The 23,837-nt window shown below is 39.9% G+C and overlaps 1 protein-coding gene across 1 annotated transcript in view; it reads left to right on the top strand.

Moving 5' to 3' along the window:
* RPS6KA6 (ribosomal protein S6 kinase A6) overlaps positions 1–23,837 on the top strand; it is an 81,831-nt gene that overhangs the window by 40,730 nt on the left and 17,264 nt on the right. Inside the window, exons 10-19 of the mRNA XM_054039593.1 lie at positions 984–1,054; positions 2,353–2,441; positions 3,636–3,700; positions 11,759–11,861; positions 14,184–14,308; positions 14,637–14,762; positions 15,542–15,631; positions 17,571–17,729; positions 20,735–20,896; positions 22,154–22,230. Coding sequence (XP_053895568.1) covers positions 984–1,054; positions 2,353–2,441; positions 3,636–3,700; positions 11,759–11,861; positions 14,184–14,308; positions 14,637–14,762; positions 15,542–15,631; positions 17,571–17,729; positions 20,735–20,896; positions 22,154–22,230 — 1,067 coding nt within the window. The remainder of the gene's footprint in view (positions 1–983; positions 1,055–2,352; positions 2,442–3,635; positions 3,701–11,758; positions 11,862–14,183; positions 14,309–14,636; positions 14,763–15,541; positions 15,632–17,570; positions 17,730–20,734; positions 20,897–22,153; positions 22,231–23,837) is intronic.

Raw genomic sequence — 23,837 nt, 5'->3', positions numbered from 1 at the left:
TACTTCTAAGGCAGGGATCGGCAACCTTTGGCACGTGACTCACCAGGGTAAGCACCCTGGCAGGCCGGGCCGGTTTGTTTCCCTACCGCGTCTGCTGGTTCGGCCGATCGCGGCTCCCACTGCCAACGGGGGCTGCGGGAAGCAGCGCGGGCCAAGGGATGTGCTGGCCGCTGCTTCCCACCGCCCCCAGTGGCCTGGAGCGGCGAACCGTGGCCAATGGGAGCCATGATCGGCCGAACCTGCAGACGCGGCAGGTCAACAAAATGGCCCAGCCCACCAGGGTGCTTACCCTGGAAAGCCGCGTGCCAAAGGTTGCCGATCCCTGCTCTAAGGATTGTTGACATATATGTGACTTTGTAGCAGTCCAGAACAATTTTATTCAGTCACTTTCCTAGGTTGTTGTTTCTTTGACACATTGCTTAGTATTTAGATTAGAAAAAAAAACTGAGTTTGGCAAAGCATTCCTTTAAAAAATGTTTGTAACAACAAGCCTGTTCAATGAACATCGTGGAAAAGTGGAATACACCAGTAATAATATTTGTGCTGTTGCAGACAGTAAATTGTTACACTATTAGCATTTGTACTGATGAGGAAAAATAAAGGCACACACATTTTTTGGCTACTTTTTTGTGGTGTAGCAGTACATGACTTCAGGGAGAATTCCATTTGACTCCTCAAGTAGCTTTTAAATTATGGTCCATGAACCACCATTAGTCTGCAAAACCCTCCAAGGTGTTCTACATCATCTTTTTATCCCATCTACAGTTGATATTGATTGTCATGTAAATTGCCTTCAAAGAGAAAATGTTTAACTTTTGGATATTTTAAAAATTAAAATTAGTATGTATTTGCTAATCACCCTGAAGACTTCTCAGGTCTTAGTGTGTGTAGTACAAGTGGAATACCATGTTAATTAAAATCTTGTAAAAGTACTTTTAAAATAACTAACCACTTGATGTTGATTAAACATTTGTTCTTTTCAGTTTGAAATGCTTACTGGTACACTACCATTTCAAGGTAAAGATCGAAATGAAACTATGAATATGATACTAAAGTAAGTATTTTTCTTTTTTAATAAAATTACACTTGTTTTTTTGAAAGTAACAGAAAATGTAGCTATAGATATTATGCTTTAGCTTGTGTATTGTAGTTTGCTCATTTTCAGGATGTAAAGTTATAAAATGTCAAACACAAAAGTAAGAATTTGATCACAAATAATGTAGATACTGGAGAATATCTCCAAGGCTTAAAACCATAACAATTGTGTGTGTGTAAAGTTAGTATTAAAAATAAGGCAGTAAAGTAACAACCTAGTGTATACAGATTGTGTGTATGCTATTCTCTCTGTGTACATAGGTGTGTATACACAAACTTTCTGTATAAAATAGTTTAATCCATGTTGTAAAAACAGTAGAACAAGTGTACGGTGGTGATTGATAAACAAGTCCTAACTGTTCTCTTTTGCCACTCTTTAATTGAGGGAGTAAGACTTTATTGCTTTTGTGAGTAGTCAAAGAGGGGTATCCTGCAGATCAAATGGTTAGACTTCTGGGACTTTCTGAGGGGGATGACTGCTAAAGAAAAGAGGTTTTAGTCCTGACTCAATGGCAGGAGGGAGTGTCTGTGATTAATGTATAGCAGCGTTGATACAGAAAATTGATTAATTCACCACCTATTTCAGGATTTGTAGCATAATGAATATGTGCATGTATAACATAATGTTACAATTCAGCTTGAAATTTCTAGGCAGAACTAGACACTTTGATTATTAAAAAAGTTGTTCAAATCACTTAAGTTGTTTTAAATTTTTGTCCTTACAAAATAATCTCTGTGAAGTTGACCCCACTGGCTTTCTCTAATGACTTTATGATCTAATTCTTGAGGCTTTTTCTGAGTGGAGGAATAAAAAGGTGACTTGTGGGGTTGTGTGGGTGTGTAGATTACAGGGGTGTTTTGGCTATTTCCAAATGCCTTCAAAAGTTGGTTCTGATAGGAAAGGATGAATACTTCCTTTTTGTCATATACCAGCATGTTTGGATAGACTTAGATCTCCTCAAGGATACACAACTTTAAGTGCTTTATGCAGCTTTAGTTTGAAGCAGCCTATTTGTTGAAACCACTATACCACAGTATGTGCTTTTTTTTTCTACAAGTTTCTTGAACAGGTAGCTAAGCTATTTTAATATTTATATTCAATTTGAAATCTCGTTCACACAATTTCACTGCCTTTGTGACACACATTGACAGATCTGATTGCAGAGTTTCTTACCCTTGGTTTAATGAGTCCATCTAGAGCGTTTTTAGCAAAACATGCTTTTTTGAAGTCGTCATTTCTCCATTCTCTTTCTCCAGAGCAAAGCTTGGAATGCCACAATTCCTTAGCCCTGAAGCGCAAAGTCTTCTAAGGATGTTGTTTAAAAGGAACCCATCAAACAGATTAGGTAATGTGATCTTGTTTTGGTTGGTTCTTTTTGACCTGGATCTTGAAGTAAAATCATCTACAGCATAACTTGTGAACAATTTAATTGTTAAGTGAAGCTTCATTGAACAGTCATATCAGTTCTTGGTTATTCAACAGACTTCATTTTATCATATTTTCTCGAGTTTGAAGTATGTTTATTCTGGGTTTGGCTCACCTGAGTAAATGACAGAGGAAGGTAGGCTGAAGATGACTTTCTTGGACCAGTCATTCACCTAGATTCTGGATGCAGCATTCTACAGAGCTCCAGTTCATCTAAGCAGCTGCCATGTAGTCTATAAGGGGAGCTTTGGAGTATATGAATTGGTTCTTGCCAACTGCTCGGATACACCAAATAAATTGAATTTTCAGGAATTGGAACCAGTTGATCTTTTCTTAGTCACCCAAAGATTCTGTGCACTGAATCTGTATTCCAGCCAGTTTCAATAGGATGTGCATCATAGCCTTAGTGTTTTACCAAACGGTTTTACCACATATTGTGCTGACTTCCCTCAGCAGTGTAGCTCGTACTGTTAGTCTGACAATGTCAGCAAGCCATCATTCAGAAAAAAATAGCCTTTCTCTTATTTGAGCTCCCTCAATATGCCTTTCTGTGGCTTAGTATACTGTCCCATTTTCCTGTTTTTGCCGGCAGCCCTCCACAGGTGCATGGAACAGTGGCTTATCAGACTATCCAAAAGGCTGTAATTCTGGAGTAAAAACAAAAAATCAGGAAGCAGATTAGAAAATGCTGTTTTATACTCCCCCAAGCATCGTCTCTAATTACTTGTTTGGAGGTTTAATATTAAATTAATTAGTGACTTGCAGGGAAGTACTCCTGATTCTTTGTAAACTTCTAGATGTAAGGATGCCCTGTGAGTAGGGCTTCTTTATATATTCAGAAGAGGCAAACAAGGCACAAGTCCGCTTTTTTCCTTTTTCCAGGTTCCCTTTAAATGTGATTGTTTTTCTTCAATGTGTGTGAATTCTGCTAGCTATATGCCAGTCTGTTCTCAGTCAAATATCTTGCTTGGAAACTCTAACTCTATTCCATGAATAAGTGATTCCATGCAATTTTCCAAGAAACCAAGTAACTAACTTTTAATGCAATTTTGTATAGAGATTTTTACACCAAAGCTGGTTTTAATTTAGTCACTTTTGTTCCCTATAATTGCAGGAGCTGGTTCAGATGGAGTTGAAGAAATCAAGAGACATCCTTTTTTTTCAACAGTTGATTGGAATGTAAGTACAAAACAGTTTAATTTCAAAGCCATTTTTAGTTTTGCTACATTTGCAACATCTCTGTAAATTGCAAGATAATTAAACAGGGTATACTAGACAAATGAGACTTCTGACTCTTGTATTCTGAGACTGTATTTCTCCTCATTGCTGTACAGTATTGAGGGTCTCACTAAAATTTTAAAACATACATTAACATTTTTAATAGTAATTAGAATTGGAACATTTTAAATCTTAAAATACTAAATAAAACTCCTTCAAAATGACTCCAAGGGGAGAGGTACAGAAATTTGTGGTTTGTGTGTCATTGTAAGCCCAAGGTAGGGGTCTGTGTTCAAGAGACTGGATTCTTTTGAATAGCAGTGTTTGTCAGGGCTGTGCAGGCACACTGTGCCCTCTTGTGTTAAGCCATAAAAGGCAGTATGGCCACAGTTCTCCCTCCGTTCCCTACTACTGCCAGTGGCAGCAGGGCTGAACCCAGTGAGTGTCCAACCCACTACATTGACTGAATGTCAAACTCCTCCTTTTCCCAACTAGTTTGGTGAAGAGAATTGATCTTCACCCTTTTTATCTTGTTTTCTTTAATTTGGATATTCCAATAAAAAAGACGTCTCTTCCCACCCCACCCCCGGTACAGCAGGTGTGAGGTGCTTCACAGCAATATGGAATCTAAATAGCCATGTTTCAGACCCTGCCTCTCTGGCCATAGCTTCATCCCCTCACTGACTGACATAGATATTGCATCTTCTGCCTAGAGGACAGCCATACTCCAAACAGGTGTTGAGTGTGCTGATTGTTTTCCTCCAAGACCCACAAGTTCAGAGACACACAGTTCTAGTTACATTTGCTTGAGCAATCCATGCAGGTCATTTCAGACCTAGAGGAAACAATCATCATCAAGATGGAGGTTCAGGTCTGCCTTGGCCAGCACTCCATCATGTAGATGGATACCTCTATTTCCTGGGATCAGGTAGAGATAGAAAGGCGGGGAAGAGGACATTATTGAAACTGGGACTAGCAACTTCAGCATCGCAGCCAACACCTATGCCATGCTGACAGAAGGCGAGAAGCTTAGGCATAATTTCATACGGAGCATAAATGCATCTCCAGACAATACTTGGGGCCATCCCACAAGAACAGAAACCATCACTTCTCTATGGATGGAAGCTCTAAGTCCTCCACCTTCATGGAAATAGCATAGGGTTCAGGACCCCAGTACTTGTGTTGATGCCCACAACCAAACCAGGTTATGCCCGTACAGAACCCCCTATATCTCTTGCTCCTGAGTGTTGACTGATACCTTCCCTGGCCCTCTTCAGAGAGCTTATTATAGAGTTTACTACAAACATACATGGCCTTGTTACTTTGTCTAGGAGCCATAGAAGAGAAATTGCAGGAATACAGGGAATGAGGATTCTACTCTTGATATTTCCTTATCCTGAAGAAAAGAGGTCTTAGTCATATCCTGCACTTGAGGAGACTGAAAAAATACATACACTGCTGCCCCATATGCAGGATGCTAACTCTTGCCTCTGTCATTTCATCTGTGTAGGATCAGGACTGGTTGGTGGCTGTCGACTTGCAGGACTCATACTTCCAAATAGCCATCTGTCTGGCCCACAGGAAATAGCTGAGTGGGTCCAAATCACTGTCAGTACCAAGTGTTGGATCTAGTTAAGCACCCCCTATTGGTCACTCATGCTGTGAGGGACACCTCATTATATCCCATATACTTTCCACCTCTGGAGTTCAAACTGTTGAGGCACTTCCCTGGTTGTGTGGTCTCTGAGCACACAGTTGGTGCGTAGCTCCTCTGTTTAGCACACTCTCCTGAGCTGAAACCTCCTGGTCCAGTTGCCTCACCCCTGGGACCAGTGCTGATAGCTCAACTCTCCTGTAGCTTAAACACACTCTCCCAGATCTCCAGGCACATGGGTGTTCTGGGTCCATAAATTAACTGGTCAGAGGCACGTGATAGGTGTAATACAACATACACTGCCAGACAGACCTTGCACAGGATTCTAAACAGCCATTGCTCCTTCTTTATTAGCACAAGAAATGCATAGATCTATTAAAAAAAAATAAAAATCACATTTCGCTGACTCAGTTTCCTCATCACTCTGCAGCATTTTTTGGGCTTGGGTCTGAATCCTCTAGAGGTGTCTGGGGGACCCTTCTGCTGCAGCTCATGGCTTGATTTCTTAACCAGAGAGCCCCTCTCTATCCAGGTCAGCTTGCTTTGACTTGTTTGGTCCTACAGCTAAACTGGGCTCCCTGCTATGCAAGCATGCTCCTCTCTTCCCTTCTTCTGCCCAAAACTTCCAGTGTGGTTCTGAGTCATCTTCCTGTGACAACCCAGTCTCTGGTTTTTAAAGGCTAGCATCAAAACCTTGATGTCTTTGTCCTGTGTTTGGGGATTTTCCATTTTCCAAACACCAGCCCCCTGAAAAGGGGTAGGGAAAAACTGGTCGTCTTGGGCTCCAGCTAATCCAGGGGTAGGCAACCTATGGCACATGTGCCGAAGACGGCACGCGAACTGATTTTCAGTGGCACTCACACTGCTCTGCATTTTAATTTAATTTTAAATGAAGCTTCTTAAACATTTTAAAAACCTTATTTACTTTACATACAATATAGTTTAGGTATATATTATAGACTTATGGAAAGAGACCTTCTAAAAATGTTCAAATGTATTACTGGCACGCGAAACCTTACATTAGAGTGAATAAATGAAGAGTCGGCACACCACTTCTGAAAGGTTGCCGACCACTGAGCTAATCCATGGTCCCAAGATGCTTCTATCAGAATATGCAGTCATTGAGTCTCTAATGACCCCCTTTTGTACCTGGTATGGGAGGGATGTGTGATACAGCCATGTCAGAAAAGGGGAATCCACATACTCAGAACACATTTATACCCTGTGGACAATTACTCCTCTGCCCTGAGTTCTTCCTTGTGGCTGGTCGTCCTTATGCTGCGGTTACTGTCCCATTTTCCCTCTTAGGCTGGTAAAGACTCCACAACATGCTCTCTTGTTTCAGTAACACCCCTCCTTGGGGGTCAGTTAATTACTAAACATAGCCCAACCAATCCATAACCAAAAGTCCCCAAAACTAGGTCATTTATCACCCCAGTGCATAGAATCCTTAAAACTTCACACTGATCCATCAACAGTACACATACTATATTCTGGCATTTTCTACCACACCAGGGGTTTTCTTTGGTCTTCTCCTGTCCTTCTGCCACGACAGCCCCTTGAACTGGAGCATAATCCAGCTCTTCCCAGCATGTTCCCCCTCCCCCGCCTCTCCGCTGGGAGATCATCCTCACCAGGAGAGCATCCATTGGTCCCCCTGTTCAGTAACTCTCAGGCAGAGCAGCAGGTAAGCCCTTCCCCTGGTGCTCAGTCCTCTGGTTCCCGCTTTGCAGCATGGAAATGTCAGAGGTAAGGCCCTCTGCTGCTCCCATCCCTCAGCTTTCTATGGGTCTCAGCTCTGGCTTGGAAGTCAGACAGCAACTCTTTGCTGCTCTCATGTCTTCAGCCTTTCCAGGAACCTTCTACAGCTTTCTTCATGGACCTCCTTCCTTTCTGATTCTTCTATAGCCCCAGATGCTGCCCCGCCCTCATAATTGGCCAAACTGGGAGCTCCTCCTATAATATAGTGGAGCTTGACATGCTTCATTTAAAGGAGCTAGCCACCCACTCTCATCTTCTCCCTTGCACTTATTAATATCTCGCTCTCCTCTGGCTCTTCCCTTCATAATACAATCATGTTTTAATCTCAGTCTTAAAAAAAGCCCCATTCTTGACCTCACTTGCCTCTCCAGCTATCATTCTATCTCCTTTCTCCTTTTATCTCTAAGCTCATTGAATGCAGTATTTACAATTGCTTTCTGGAGTTCCTGTCCAATTCCATGCGAGGCCCTTTCTAATCTGGCTTCCATCTCTGGTACTCCTCTTTTCCTTGCCCAAGCTCAGAACTAGTACTCCATCCTCATCCTCATTGACTTGTCAGCCATGCTCTTCTTGAAATTTTGGCTTCCCTTGGCTGTCTGTGACTGTCCTCTCCTGGTTCTCCTCCTCACCTCCCCTTTCAGCTTTCTGTGTGGGTTCCAGAGGGCTCTATCCTTGGTTCTTATCTCTTCTCTTTCTACATGCTATCTGGGTAATCTCATTTGCACAAATTAAACTACGCTTTCCATGCTGCTGACTTGTATATCTACCTCTTTGCTCCAGATCTTTCTCAGTTTGTCCAAACTAAAACTTCTGCCTCTTTCTGACGTATCATTGTGGATGTCTAGCTGTCAGACCAAGCTCAACGTGGCTAAAACAAGCTTTTAATCTCTGCCACCAAAACCTTCCCTGATGCCTTCTTTCTTGATTACTGTGGATCAGTGGTTCCCAAACTTCAACAACCTGTGAACCCCTTTCACTAAAATGTCAAGTCTTGCAAACCCCCTCCTAAAAATGAATATTTCCAGGGATTTTCTCCTTTACCTGAGTATAAATTATAAAAGCAGTGATCTTGGAAATATAAAATTTGTTTTTATGACATACTTATTACACACTATTTAGTATTAATTATTTATCATTACAGTATTTTTATTACGTTATGAAAATGGCAACACTCTTCCAAGATCTCACTTTCGTAGCTTGTATCACTTTGAATAAGCCTGTTATAAGATAAGGCTTCATCAAGGAGTATCAGATGTGAAACAGCATGAAGATACTTAAGAAGCCAACTCAGAGTTCCTCCTACACAAGCATTCAGGTCTTGAGCAGTCCAGGCAAACAACGCACGTTACAACAAAGCTTAAACTTGTTCTTCATAATAATTTTAAAAATACTAGCTGCCCATTTAATTTTAAAAACAGCAAAAAATATCCACCTCCCTTTCCATTTCTTATAAGGAATCTTGAAGTTTAAATCTCCTCAGTGTGATAGATATGCTTGCTTTGATCTGCTTAGCTCTTGAAGTCCAGGGGCTCCGTGCAGTGGCCCCAGGGTCCCTAGGGATAGCTCTGTCCGCGATTAGGGAATTTTTTCCCGAGAACCCCCTGTAACATTTCACGAACCCCAGTTTGGAAACCACTGCTGTGGACAATGCCACTGTTCTGCTTGTCTTACAGACCCATAACATCAGCATCCTCTTCAATTTGGACCTCTCTAAGTCCTCACATCCAGGCTTTGCCTAAATCTTGACCAATTCTTTCTGCATAACATCTCTAAAATACAGCCTTTTAAATCAGTGTTGGATCTTTTTCTAAAAGGATATGCTCTAGTTCAAACAAGAATGAATGCAAGGAAGTCCTAAAGGCCTGTTGTACAGCAGGTCTGACTAGATGATCACAGTGGTCCCTTCTGGCCTTATCTGTGAATTCTTACAATCCATCCACACAGCTAAATTCTCATCTCACATCTCAATTACTGTAATATCCTTTTCCCTGGCCTTCACAAATGCAAGCTTGCCCTGCTCATTTTTATTCAGAATGCTGCTGCAAAGAACATTTTCCTAGCCCAATGACTTGATCATATCACCCCCATTGCACTGCTACAGACTAGGGACCGAATGGCTAGGTAGCAGTTCTGCAGAAAAGGACCTAGGGGTCACAGTGGACGAGAGGCTGGATATGAGTCAACAGTGTGCTCTTGTTGCCAAGAAGGCTAACGGCATTTTGGGCTGTATAAGTAGGGGCATTGCCAGCAGATCGAGGGACGTGATTGTTCCCCTTTATTCGACATTGGTGAGGCCTCATCTGGAATACTGTGTCCAGTTTTGGGCCCCACACTACAAGAAGGATGTGGAAAAATTGGAAAGAGTCCAGCGGAGGGCAACAAAAATGATTAGGGGTCTGGAGCACATGACTTACGAGGAGAGGCTGAGGGAACTGGGATTGTTTAGTCTCCAGAAGAGAAGAATGAGGGGGGATTTGATAGCAGCCTTCAACTACCTGAAGGGGGGTTCCAAAGAGGATGGAGCTCGGCTGTTCTCAGTGGTGGCAGACGACAGAACAAGGAGCAATGGTCTCAAGTTGCAGTGGGGGAGGTCCAGGTTGGATATCAGGAAAAACTATTTCACTAGGAGGGTGGTGAAACACTGGAATGCGTTACCTAGGGAGGTGGTGGAGTCTCCTTCCTTGGAGGTTTTTAAGGCCCGGCTTGACAAAGCCCTGGCTGGGATGATTTAGCTGGGAATTGGTCCTGCTTTGAGCAGGGGGTTGGACTAGATGACCTCTTGAGGTCCCTTCCAACTCTGATATTCTATGATTCTATGATTCATTCCGTGCCTTTTTGCATCCCTCTACTGGCTCCCCCTTCTCTGTTCCATCAAACATAAGCTGCTTGTCTTCACTTTTTCAAGGCTTTTCATGGCCTGTCTTAACTCTACCTGTCATCTCCCATTCGCTACCAAGATGACAACTGCCATCTCCAATCAGCCCACGAGGCCAACTTCCATTGCCCTATTGTTGAATTTTCAAACTATCTCCTTTGTTCTTTCTCCCATGCTTCCCTTCATGCTCGGAAGGAGCGTCCTTGAACCATGAAACATTATCCTCCTTCAAATTCCTCCTTAAAACTCTCCTTTGCTGCGATGCTTACAAAAATCTTAAGAGGTAGGCAGCTGGTGTGCTGAGACCACTGCCTATCATGCTGACCAATATTATCTTATTTCCCTGTACTCACCTGTCTCTCTGTCTGTCTGGCAGGTGCTATTGGAATACAAATATTAAATAAAGAAAAAAATGCTATTTTTATATACCTAGAAATCCTCTTGCTACTGTATCAATATATTTTCCTATTACTATCGATAAGGAACTGAGATTTCTAAGGGAGCAGTATCTAGAACAGTTTTCAACCTGTGGTCTGCAGACAACTGAGGGTCCACAGATTTTCTGATTTCCAAAGGGGTCTGCACCTCCATTCAGAATTTTCTCCGGGGTCCGCAAATGAAAAAAGGTTGAAAACCACTGAGAAAATTGCACTTTTTTACCTGAAAGTTTTGTACCTGCTTTTTTACAGTGTGCACTTTGAGTATTTGACAGCACTTAGTGTATAATCAATTCTGGTTTGGTAATGGTCATTTTCACTTCCTGTCTCATTCACTGCTCTGGGTGAGCTCATGCATATTTTCCCCAAGTCCTGTGATAGTGGGCCAGGGATGACTACTCTACAGTGGATATTCCTGCACACAAGGACAGGGAGCAGTGGGAGTCTGGTGATGGTCAGGGAGTACCACCTGGCCAGTGTAGAGGCAGAAAGGCCCTACAAGCCACTCAATCTTCCACAGGCCTTGACATACAAGGATGAAAACAGAGATGCTGAATGAGCCTCCTTTTTTTCCCCTAAACCCTGAATAGGGCTGGGAGTACCTGTTTGGGGTAATGCTTTACTCCTGTACTGCTCATCAGGACAGAGGATAATGAGGAGCTGCCATTCCTCACTGTTCCCTTAAGGGACCTAGGAAAGACCTGAAGTATTGGTTTAAGAGATGGCAAATCCCCTAAGGCAGGAAGAGCTAGGGAGAATCTCCTGCCCTAGGGATCTAGAATGGGAAAGTATGGGATGTATCCTCTCTCCCTGCTCTTGGGATTGGAGAGGTTTGGAGAACCTGGCTCCCTCCACAATAGCCAGAAACTGGGATCCAGTTCAGGTATTTGGGGAATATACCACTGCCAACCCATTTCCTTCTGAGGTAGGGATGAGTTAGTGGGGGCAATGGCATGCTGTTGTCTACTTAATAAGCTGGAAGGGGAGAGGCCTGGTGGGTAAGAAGCGGGGGCAAGCTTTGGTATATTTCTTGTGGCTTTCTGATTCTCTCTTCCCTGCTAAGGCTCTTCAAAGCAGGAAAGTAGAAAAACCTGAATAAATCTTTTTAAAAAAGGATCAGCAGTACATGTTTGTGCCTGCTATTTTGAAGTGTGCTCTTTCAGAAAGCTAAATCTTTTGAAAATAGATGAAAAACATTCTAGTTGCGTTCCTTTTAGTTTAGCAAAATATATAATATCTGTATAGTAATTCTGAATTTTAGTTAAACTTCTTTTTTGGCTTTTCTGTTCCAGAAACTGTTCAGAAGAGAAATTCAGCCCCCATTTAAACCTGCTTCTGGTAAGCCAGAAGATACCTTCTGTTTTGATCCAGAATTCACAGCAAAAACCCCCAAAGGTAATGCATATATTTAGAAAATAACGAGTCAATGTGATGAACTCATTGTATGGGGAGGGCTAAATTCCATTGTTTGATACCTGGGGGCTAGAGCTATAAAATTTAGAACCATTGATCTTGGGAGTTGGCGCAAAGATGAAAGGCAGAAAATATACCAATCACAGTAAAATCAACTGTGGCATTAGTGCCATTCAGTGGATAGACAAGTGTGTTTTGCTCGTCTCAATTTTACTTCCCTTCTCCATTTCTCTTGTTCCTGTTTTGGTCTTTATCTTTTTTTTTATCTCCATTTTCTCCAGTGGTGGATTGACTTGAAATTGTGGAAAGGGGCTTGAAATCCAAATCTTTCTTCTCTCTCCCAAGTGACTCATCATTTCCCCCACCTAGCTTCATTTCCTTATCTTTTACAAACCATCCTTACCTCAGTGCAAGCCCCAGAGAGTAGCACTCTTAAGCAGTGAATCATCTCCCATTCATCCCCTCCTAGCTGCTGGAGAGAGAAACTGCAGAGAAAGTGTTTTTTTTTCTTTGCCGTATCCTCTAAGTGGATAAAATGAGAGGAAATTGAACAGCAATGCATTTTTCTTCTATTCCATTTTGACCAATGTGTATTAGACAGTAAGAGTCGCCAGATAGTCATGGAGAGAAAGAACTGTTATTTTTTAAAGTGATTGATGTCCAGCTAATGGGATTGTATTTAGTAGTGGACATTGAATATTTCTGCTGATTAGCATTGAAAAATTAGCACTGAAATTATTAATATGATCAATTGTGTTGTAATTTCAAAATTAGCACTCATTGTAATGAATTAGGGCAGTTCACCCTCATGAAGATATTGTACCTGATCTATAGATCAGGAAGACAGCAGTACAACGTTTTATTTGGTTTCACATTAGAAGAGATTATTTTTCTAACTGTAAGAGCTGGGAACCATTTTTATATTAAAACCCTTGATTCTGCAGAATCTGTGCCTGTCACCGGGACTAGGTTAATACAGTTGTTGGATCAGATCTGTCCTATGTCTGAGTCTTAGACATTGCTTGTGAGCCTAGATATGTTAATACATAGTTCTTCACATCTTGTCAAAAGTTAAGTGAAGATGACTCTGACGTCCTAGTCCCTTGTGCATGTTTTAAGTATATTTCAGGATTACTATCCTCTACAACTGGAAATAATTTGGCTCAGTAAAGTTTTTGATGGGTTTACTTTTCTTTTGCCCAGTCAAATTTGAATTTAGGTGAAATTCAGGTTTAGAGATGAGAGATTTTTCCATGTTGGTATTAAGGTGCAATGGTAAAACTGAATGTGTGGGGAAAGTAAAATGGTATATGTTAATGTTTTGCCTGACTTAAGCTAGTGCTATCAAATCAATTTTAGGAGTGCTTCAAGTAAACTTGTGTAAATATCTTTCGTGAAGTCATCTTTTAAATACAAAATTACCACACAGTGAAATGGTTTTGTTCTAATGTTCAGTCACTCAATTAAGGCTTATAATCATTACTGTTCAACAATTAGTATATTCATTTAAGGGTCCTGTTTATAAATCTCCCCTTGACGGTTTCACCCGACTTTAAAACCAGATATCTGGTTTGTTGGCCACATGACGTATTATCAGCAGTTTGTATTCCAACATAGCTCTTAAGTTTACATACATATGTTAAAATACCTCTGGGCCAAATTATGCTTTTATTTGTGTTTAAACAGAGTACAGTGAAGTAGAAGTTGTACACAGTGTACATTGGGCAAGACCTTGGCTCTCATGACTTTTGAAACATATCGCTACATTCTTCAAGTATTGTCTCCATGGAGCACTGTACTTCTGCCATGCCCACATCTATGTTTCTTCAATTGAAACTTCTAGCTAGCAGTGCCCTCGTATGCACCCTTTTTGACTCCACATACTTGAGCTCACAGCTATGAATGAAACCGTGGCACCAATCTTTAGTTCTTCTTTGTGAATAGTCACAGACAGAGTTGTTTTTTGGAGGGAATAGATGAAATTACATGTATTCTAGTTTATGCAACATCCTGAAGTCTTGTAGTTTAAAAAAAAAAAAAAAAAAGCGGGCATGGGGGCAAGCATGTATTTTATTTAACGTGATACTGTTAAAATAAGTAAAAGTGAGAATATAAGTGAAAGGTGATATATTGGCACCCCGACTACATCTTGTAGTTCAGAACCAATTCTACTTTCTTGTATTTTCCACAAAATACTTTTGAGAACATATATATGGTAAACACACAGAATAGTTTAGCTTGAATATACTGTAGTAACAGAATACTCTTCAGATTCTAATTAAACCATGTGTATTTAACAATTAGATTCTCCAGGAGTTCCACCTAGTGCTAATGCGCATCAGCTGTTCAAAGGATTTAGCTTTGTTGCAACTACTGCCATAGAAGATCATAAAATTTCACCCCTCACCAATATATTGCCAATAGTACAGGTAACATTTATTTTTCTTGGTATAGATATTTCTTAACTGAAATGCCAAAAGCTGATGTGTGTATTGATAGCTAACCTCCATTCTCCTCTGTTGGAAAGACCCTTATATCAGCACAGCAGCACCAAAACCCTTATAATATACATAAATATTATATGCAGCAATTTAAACTAATCCATTCTCAAAAATCAAGTTGAATGTCTTTTTAAATGTAAATTTCAAAAAGAAAAAACTGCAAAGTAAAGAAAAATGTACTGCTTGAGAAAGTAAAAATCATGTTTTGTTAAAGTACAGTTTATTGTTTTAAAATGCAGTTTATATTTGTTTAAAGCAACTTCATGGAAACAGTGCACAGTTCACTGATGTATATGAGCTGAAGGAGGATATTGGTGTTGGCTCCTACTCTGTTTGCAAGAGATGTGTGCACATAGCTACCAATATGGAGTTTGCTGTGAAGGTACTTGGTGTAAATTCACTTTTGGTATTTGAATAGTTACTCCACAGTCAAGTAATGTATCTTTTTAATGTATTAGTAAGTAAGGAGACCTTTTTTTTATATACACCTAATTTTTCAGTCAGTGTAATGTTGTATGTACTTTGAGAAATGAAAAAGTAAATTTTTCCATTCAGCTAAATTTTGTATTTGCTTTTACCATTATTTCTTGTTAGAGGAAAGGTTGCCATCAAACTTTGTTGGAAAAAGATTTATGGAGCAATATAACAATTATTTGAAACCTAATTCTGTTGGCTTTGAAATTACTTCAATTATCATGTTTCGTGAGACCGAATAGACATATTGTTAAATGTTCCCTTTTCCTTTTTTATTTGCCCTTACAATAAGAGTACAACAAAGGTGAGATCAGTGGACTCTTTAGGTGGGGAAGTGGGCAGGAGGGAAGTGAAATATTTAGGATAGTCTGATAAATTCACTAATATCTTTAGATTAGAGTAATTTTCCATATATGCTAGAACTTGTTTTGTAACTATTAACCTCAAGCTTTAAGTGAATAGGCTGGATAATGTGTCACTCATAACTACTAAGGATGAAGCATTAAAGTAAAGAGCAATAATGTGTGACTTTTATAGTCAAAACTGCTGTCTTGCTCAGTTTGAAAATTCTTGTTACTTGTAGCTTTTGTGGTCTCTTATCCAAAAATCCAGGATTTTCATCCATTTTGCCTTTATGAGGAAATACTTCATTTAACATTGAGTCCTTTTCCACCATTTATTTCACAGATAATTGACAAAAGTAAGAGAGATCCCTCAGAAGAAATTGAGATTTTGATGCGCTATGGACAACACCCTAATATTATTACTTTAAAAGATGTATGTACTCTTTTTAAATTTTACAATTCTTACCACAAAACAGTCAAACAGTAAATAAAATAATTGTTGGGTAGGGATCTCATGTTTTGTGTTTCCAGTCGAACATGCTGCAAACAATACCTACAGTTTTAAAAAAAAAAAAGGTAAAATATTTTAAATATGGCATATACTGTTACTTATAAATTATATCTTAATTTTTTTGCAAAAGTGCCAGGTTTTGGGAGACTCAAAATGTTTTTGGCCTTTGCTAATTAATGTAGTATTTAAATTCCTAAATGATTCTGGGCCTTAAAGGTGACGTGCAAAGAGAAGAAAATTCTGCACTTGCTGCTTTTATTTCCACTTTCCCTCCCATTTGAAATTTAGATCTTGTTTATCATGGTTCTACTGGAAGATTCTGTAGACAGCTAGAGAGCTAGTAGAATTATGATACCATAATTAATTAATGGAACTTGTGCATGCGAGAGGGGATGGGATTTTTAGGTACTAATAATTTCTTGTTTTTTGTTTAATGTTGATTTAACTCAAAATGCCGAACAGTTAAGATCTACTTGTGAAAGAGTCAACATTTATGCACTTTAAACTGATGGCTCAGGCCTTGTTTACACTACAGGGAATTTGAGTTGCATGAATAGCGTAATGCAAATTGACGTGGCTTAGATCTATGCGATGTTGACGGGAGACGCTCTCCCGTTGATTCCCCCAATCTTCTTGATCCGGTGGAGTACAGGAGTCGACGGGAGAGCAATCTGTGGTCGATTTAGCAGGTTTTCACTAGATCCGCTAAATCGACCGCCGATACATCGTTCACCACTTGTTGATCCCTCGGTAAGTATAGATAAGCCTTTGTAGCTCTCTGGCATTCCAAAGAATTCTGTTAGCAGAAATTTTAAAAAGGACCAAAAAAATACTCTTGCTATCTCCTAAGGTATAAAAAAAAAAAAACAACAAAAAACCAAACCAAGCAGAAACCAAGTTCATTGGGGCTTTCATCATTAGCTATAAAAAACCAAAATGCCACCCCTGCTGCCTCCCATTTCAATGGGTGGCAAATTGATGGGCCACTGGAGATTGGGACAGCTGCAGTTGAACAAGGGTAGAGAGCACATGGTAGAGGGATACAGGGGTGATTCTTCCCATTCAGAATCTTTGGCTAACTGCAGCTATCATTATTCCATGTGTTTTGCCAGCACGTGGGGAGCTTATTTAGTTTTTAAAATGATAACAAAGAACCCTACGTTATATAAATAAATGTAAAGATCCATGGCTGCCTGAACAGTTTTAATATATGCATCTGAGTCTGATATTGGAAGCTTGTCTTTGCCATCCTTATCTCAACTGAACACTTGATGTGTTGTTGATCTAATGTAGAAATAAACTACTTAAGTGGCAATATATGAAGTGCCATCACTTAAAATTGCATCTGGTAAAAATAGGGAGAAACAACATGCCTTTTCCTAGGGCAGCACAGGTGAAAGAATGAATCCCAGAATATCGTTTAATGACCACTAGCTCCACATTGCATAAGAACGGCCATACTGGGTCAAACCAAAGGTCCATCTAGCCAAGTATCTTGTCTTCCAACAGTGGCCAATGCCAGGTGCCCCAGAGGGAATGAATAGAACAGGTAATCATCAAGTTATCCATCCCCTGTTGCCCATTTCCAACTTCTGTCAAATAGAGGCTAGGGACACCATCCCTGCCCATCCTGGCTAATAGCCATTGATGGACCTATCCTCCAGTGAGATATAAGGTTTCTTTAATCCTTGTGCCATGAGGCATGAATTTTCTGTTGAAGAATTAAATTTTGCAATACCTGTCTGTATACATATACACTTAGAAGATTGAGAGGACTTTTTTATTTAGTCCTTAAAATTCTTAGAATGTATATTTAATTGTGAATTATTCAAATGAGTGTGTGTGTTTTAAACTTCTGCAGGTGTATGATGATGGCAGATATATTTACCTGGTCACTGAATTGATGAAGGGAGGAGAGCTGCTTGATCGGATTCTCAGACAAAAGTATTTCTCAGAACGGGAGGCTAGTGCTGTATTGTATACTATAACTAAAACAGTTGACTACCTTCATTGTCAAGGAGTAAGTGATACATATTATATCATGATTGTATTTAATTACACAAAGTATAATCACATTTTCTTTTTCTTACAAATTTTTGTTGACTTGTTAGTATGTGAACACATTATGAAGAGAGTTGAGACTTTATTTGCATACAACATAATTTAAACGTTATGCATAATTTATAAAAATGTCTTGATAGAAAATTAATTCAATTACATAACCTTTAATTAAGCTACATCTCCATGGAGGGTGAGAGAGAGGAATACTTTTCTGTATTTCATATCAAGATTTCAGTTTTGACTCATGCAGTTAGACGAAAATATTTTTGCTCCTCTAATGGAAAACTAGAATGCAAAGTTATTCTAATATGAAGTATTTAATTCCTGTAGAATAATTATGTAAAATAAACTAGTATTTAAACCACCAGAAACAAAGTTTTCTATAGAAATGTGCCACCCAGAGATCTGATTGTGTATGTGAACTTTAAGTATACGAATAGTTTACTCAGTTATTCTATTTAAAATTGATCTGAATTATTAGAACTATCCAGCTGGAAATACCAATTGGGTTATATCACTGCCATAATCTGATTTTTATTTATAATGACCAGATAATGCTTAATCCCTCTGAAGAGCTCAGCCAGATAACTACTTGTATATACTAATGAGATTTGGGCATCACACAGCAGGAAGTGGGCATTTTGTGGAAGTCTGATTTCATTTTGTTCTGAATTTCTGCTTTCATTATATACACATCTGTACAATCTGTATGTTTTAATTAATACACATTGCTGTTAATACATAGCCACTATCAACTCAGAATAAAATGTAGTTGATTTTAACTACAGTATTATATTTATTCACCTACAAGGCCCTAGCTTTTAGGTTGTAGTCTATTTTAAACCTATAATACTACTAATGCATTTATCTTTATATACATGTTGTTTTCAATAATGTATTCCAATTTTAATAGCTTTTAAAATGTTTTTAAAGCACATGCTTAGTACTAGAAATGTTTTTATGCCAGGAATATTTAGTGATAAGAGTTCATCCATATACGTATCTTATAAAAGTCATATTGCAAAGTTACTTTTAAGGGTCCAAAATCTAGTGAATGAGTGCACCAACTTTTCACCTTTTGGAGATGTTTAGATCACAAATGAGGTTGGTTATCTTAGTCTTATTCGAAATGTCCACATGGAAATGTGTTAAAATTCAGATAAATGAAGCCTTCTGGTAAAAGATATTTATTACAGATAATGATTGAGGTATATTACCAGAGTTGTGTGAGGCTGCTATCATAGTACCTCTCTTACTTTATAGCCAATACGCCTATTCTTGAGTATCTACTCACATGAGTAAAGACTATTTACATCAGAAATTGTTCCAAGATTTGGGCCCCCTATATATGTGGGGTGCTATCACTAAAAATGTCTAACATTCAAATAGTAAAACCACAATGAACACTAATATCCTCCTAGCAAGTATTAGAATCATTAATGAATGTACAAACCCTCACATTTTCTTGAAATTATTGAATTGAACACAAGATGAATCATAAGAATATGGCAAGAGAGTTTGATTCCATATGTACAAACCTAGATTCAGTAATGAACACAGAATCCCGCTACTTAGAGTAGCTTTCACTACAGGCTGCACTTTTGATAAAATGAAAGCCCATTTAGGAGTTCTGTTTTTTGTAGTAATTAAATTTCTCCAAATCTTAAAGGGTAAAATTATATGCAAACAAATAACTATTAAATTGTTGTATGAAACAATGCCACATCTAGTACAAAATCATATGTATGGGGCAATGAACGAAACAAGAGGAGGATCTTTTTATGTTGTGCGGAAATACTGGTAACTTTTTCATAATCCATTTAAATCCTAGGCTCTTTCTCTTCTTGTGTCAGGGAGGTTGTCACTTTATTGCAAACCTTCCTAGCATCATCAAACAGGGAATATGTGTTATCCAGTACAGGAGATGTATCTTTTCAGCAATTAAAACAATAATAATTTTATGCCTATAATTATACACTGTTTGAGTCAAACAATTATTTCCCAGATTTAGCCCCGTTAACAAGGTCAGGAAAGAGAACTTTAGAGAAAAGTTGTATTTTCATTTGGTCTTTCATAAGTTTTTAACTATCTGACATCACATCAGTGCTAATGACCTTTCATAGATTAGAATGTAAACAGTATTTCAAATAGAAAAATTATATACTGTATCATAAATAATCATTTAACATTGTAGTAACAATCCTACTGTTCTGAGAAATGGATTAACCTTTGTAGCTTACAACCAGGGCTGGCTCCAGGCACCAGCCCACCAAGCATGTGCTTGGGGCGGCACCTGGAGGGGGGCGGCGTGGCGCTCCGGCCCAAGAGCGGGGCCCCGGCCGGGCTCGCCGCCCTCCCCCCCGGCGCTTTGGCCGCGGGGCACAGCGGAGCCCCGGCCGGGCTCACCGCCCTCCCCCCCAGCACTCTGGCCACCGGGGACAGCGGAGCCCTGGCCGGGCTCGCCGCCCTCCTCCTGGCGCTCTGGCTGCCGGGGAGAGCGGCGCCGCGGTGGGCTCGCCGCCCTCCCCCGGCGCTCTGACCGGACGGGGAGAGCGGGCCCGCGGCCAGGCTCGGCGCCCTCCCCTGCCACGCTCCCCGCGCGGGGGAGGGGGTGGGGACGGCGGGAGGCTTTTTTGCCTGTGGCGGCAAAAAAGCCAGAGCCAGCCCTGCTTACGACATGGAGTAGGTTTTATTTCTCGGTTGTGGGGGTCAATAAAGGATAATTGCATCTTTACCATGATTCAAGAGCTTCTACGTAATGTTACTTTAAAAGATACAGAATTTCTGGAGTTACATCATGTACTTTAAGTAATTGTGTGGATCAATATTGTGCTACCTTCATAGAACAGTTACAGATAAGGAAATTACATATTTTTGCAGATGTGTCCTATAAACATTTGTTATCTTTGAGTTACAAATAGTTTCTAAGTATTATACTTTGAAGTCTCTTTATTTTTTTTAAAGGTAGTGCATCGCGACCTTAAGCCAAGTAATATTTTATATATGGATGACTCAAATAATGCTGACTCTATCAGGATTTGTGATTTTGGATTTGCAAAACAACTTCGAGGGGAGAATGGACTTCTTTTAACTCCTTGCTACACTGCCAACTTTGTAGCACCAGAGGTATCTTCAGCAGTTTAATATAATGACTTTATATGTACCATTCTGACTCATGAAGAAACCATGTTCCATCATCATAACCTTTCTGAGAGGGACATATTTTTCTACTAAAAGGTGTGAACAACACGTTTAATTGTTCCAAACCTTGTTCTCCCTTCCCCTAAACTTCTCTATAAATGCCATTCACACACTGTAAATAAGTCTTCACGATGGCTTTTATTTAACATAAATAAGATGTTCTCTTCCTTTGGAATTTAAAAGCATGACTTTATGAGAAATTTGTCTCAAATTTATTTCCTAGCTTAATGGGCTAAAATTAACCAACTATACATTCTTTCCTTGCTGTGTAACCAATATTTAGATCCCTTTTTGTCCTACAAAATATTTATTCAGTACTGCCTACATTGTGGGCTAGTTTGTGGACTCCTTCCTCAGTTTTACTCTTAGTATTAATAGCAATTTACCAAAACCGCTAGAAGTCATTGTTAGACTAAAATAGCTGTTACAGGTAAAATGGGAAACATCCTGTCATGACAATGCTCTGGTTATGTTTTCAGAGTGGTGATCTTAAATGTTGCCATCCTAAGTCTCAAAAGGATTCGTTCCAAATAAATTCCAGAGACTCAAATTTGGGCTAGATATCTTTCTAATTACAACTTCAGCATTTTTATCTTCCCTTTAAATATTTGTCCAGGAATGCATTTAAAATACTCATGTCTTTTTTCCCCTCATTTTCCCAAGCTTTTTTCCTTAGAGACAATGTTGCTTGTATTCTGCATCTTTAGATTGCATCAACTGTGCCATGTGCATCTAGTATCACAATGAGATCTTTAAAGAGAACACGTTCCTTTAGACAATGAGAAATGTCACAAAAAAAGACACTGAAAGCATTTTCCTTTTATATCTGTCCCTAAAGTTCACTGGGATACAATACTGCAGACCTTCATCTGGAAATTGTTTCTGTGGGAGTTTCCCATGATTAAGGACAGTAGGATCAGGTTCTTGGGTTTACAGCACAATATTACTGTCAATTTATTTGTGCTGATGATCTCTCAAGGAGTGGCTCAAACCTAATAAAATGGTGGTAGTGGCCCCCAGTAGGAAGACACAAGCATGTTTTCAAAATATTTATACTGGCTATATTTAAGTATATTTGACATATTTCTGTTTGGTTTTAATAACGAACGTTGGGATTGGCTTACCCTCACTGTAGTTTTTTACATGCAGCAAATAAAACTTTAACAGATCTTTGTTTTATAGGTTCTCATGAGACAGGGATATGATGCTGCTTGTGATATCTGGAGCTTGGGTGTTCTCCTTTACACAATGCTGGCAGGGTAAGATTTTTCTCAGCTTTCAGTTAGTTTCCTGGAATTATTAGTATGGTGTATACACACAGACATTCTGATATGACAGCAGCCCTGAGATGGATTAGACATGATAATGAATGTAAAAGTTCTAGATTTTACTACTTGTTTGAATGAAAATCTTTTTTTTTCCCTACTTGCAATAAGCTTTGTACAGTATCAGGCATTGTGGCATGCTGAGCAGCAGTCTTAAAATATATGGATTGCAATAAAGTATATTTTAATAGAAGGCTTCCATAATTCACCAGTGTTCTTCATGTGTTAACATTTAACATAAACTTAGGGTTACCATACGTCCGGATTTTCCCGGACATGTCCGGCTTTTTGGGGCTCAAATCCCCGTCCGGGGGGAAATCCCCAAAAGCCGGACATGTCCGGGAAAATAGGGAGGGAGGGCTCGGCGGTGCTCGGCCGGGGCCTCTGGGGGTGGGGTCGGCGGTGCGGGGGCCAGGGTCGCGGGGCAGGGAGCCGGGGGCACGGTGCCGAGCCGGGCCAGGCTGGGGGTCGGGCCGGGAGCTGGGGTCCCGAGGCCGGGCCGGGAGCCAGTGCCCCAGGGCCCGAGCCAAGCCGGGCGGGAGACGCCAGGGCCAGAGCCTCTTGGCCTGGGCCGGCCGCCGAAGGGAGCCGCTCAGCCAGGAGGGCCGGACCGAGCCGCGCCGCACCCCGCCTCAGCCTACCTGCTGCCTCCCTGTTTCAGGCTTCCCGCGAACATTTGATTCGCGGGAAGCAGGGGAGGGGGAGGAGCAGGGGGCGGAGCGTTCAGGGGAGGGGGCAGAGTTGGGGTGGGGCTGAGGGCAGGGAAGGGGCAGGGTTGGGGCGGGTCCGGGTCCCCATGGGGTGTCCTCCTTTTTAAAAACTAAAAGATGGTAACCCTAATAAACTTATGGAAATATTCAAAATCTAGAATGAGTTGCTTTCAATGTAATTGTGCTCCTGTCTGGAAAAAATGTGCCTAAGATTACTATAACTAAAATATTAGAAACATTTTTTTCTCTATTTCGTGTTTGACAGCCCTACATATGTAGTCATTTTCACTGTTTGCTCTGAATAGCTAATTATCCTGGTCTGTATCTTTTGTATAGGAACAGTGCTTAAAAATAAGAGTGCAAAACTACCAAATTTGGTAGGGGGATTTAGGGTCACATACACAACTGTTTTTCTGATCAGATTTCAAGTGGCCAACATCCCTTAAGGATTTTGATGTTGACACAAAAATCATACATTACATGGGTATGGAACATTTCATTAGATGGGTTTTGAAATCTCTAAATTACAGCATTATGGAAAAACGAATTGAATTACTTTCTTTAGCAGCATCCAAATATAAAAGGATGCAATTTCTGTTGACGTTTTCATAGCAAATAATAAACTGAGGTTGAGATTTGAAGCGAGGCTTTTAGTAAAATGATAGTATCATATCCTTAATCTTTAGTGCTATCACCTATTCCTATTCCTTTTAGGCAGACAGTTGACTTAATTTTAGCAGCAAATTCCAATTTATAGATTCATATCTACCTATTTGAATTAGTATATTATTACTTGTGAATTTCAAAATATAAATGTTTGTATATAAATGT

Source organism: Malaclemys terrapin, chromosome 9, assembly GCF_027887155.1.
Source record: "Malaclemys terrapin pileata isolate rMalTer1 chromosome 9, rMalTer1.hap1, whole genome shotgun sequence".
Taxonomy (NCBI): domain Eukaryota; kingdom Metazoa; phylum Chordata; order Testudines; family Emydidae; genus Malaclemys; species Malaclemys terrapin.
Note: the sequence above shows the minus strand (reverse complement) of the source record. Positions and strands in the feature narration are given on the sequence as shown.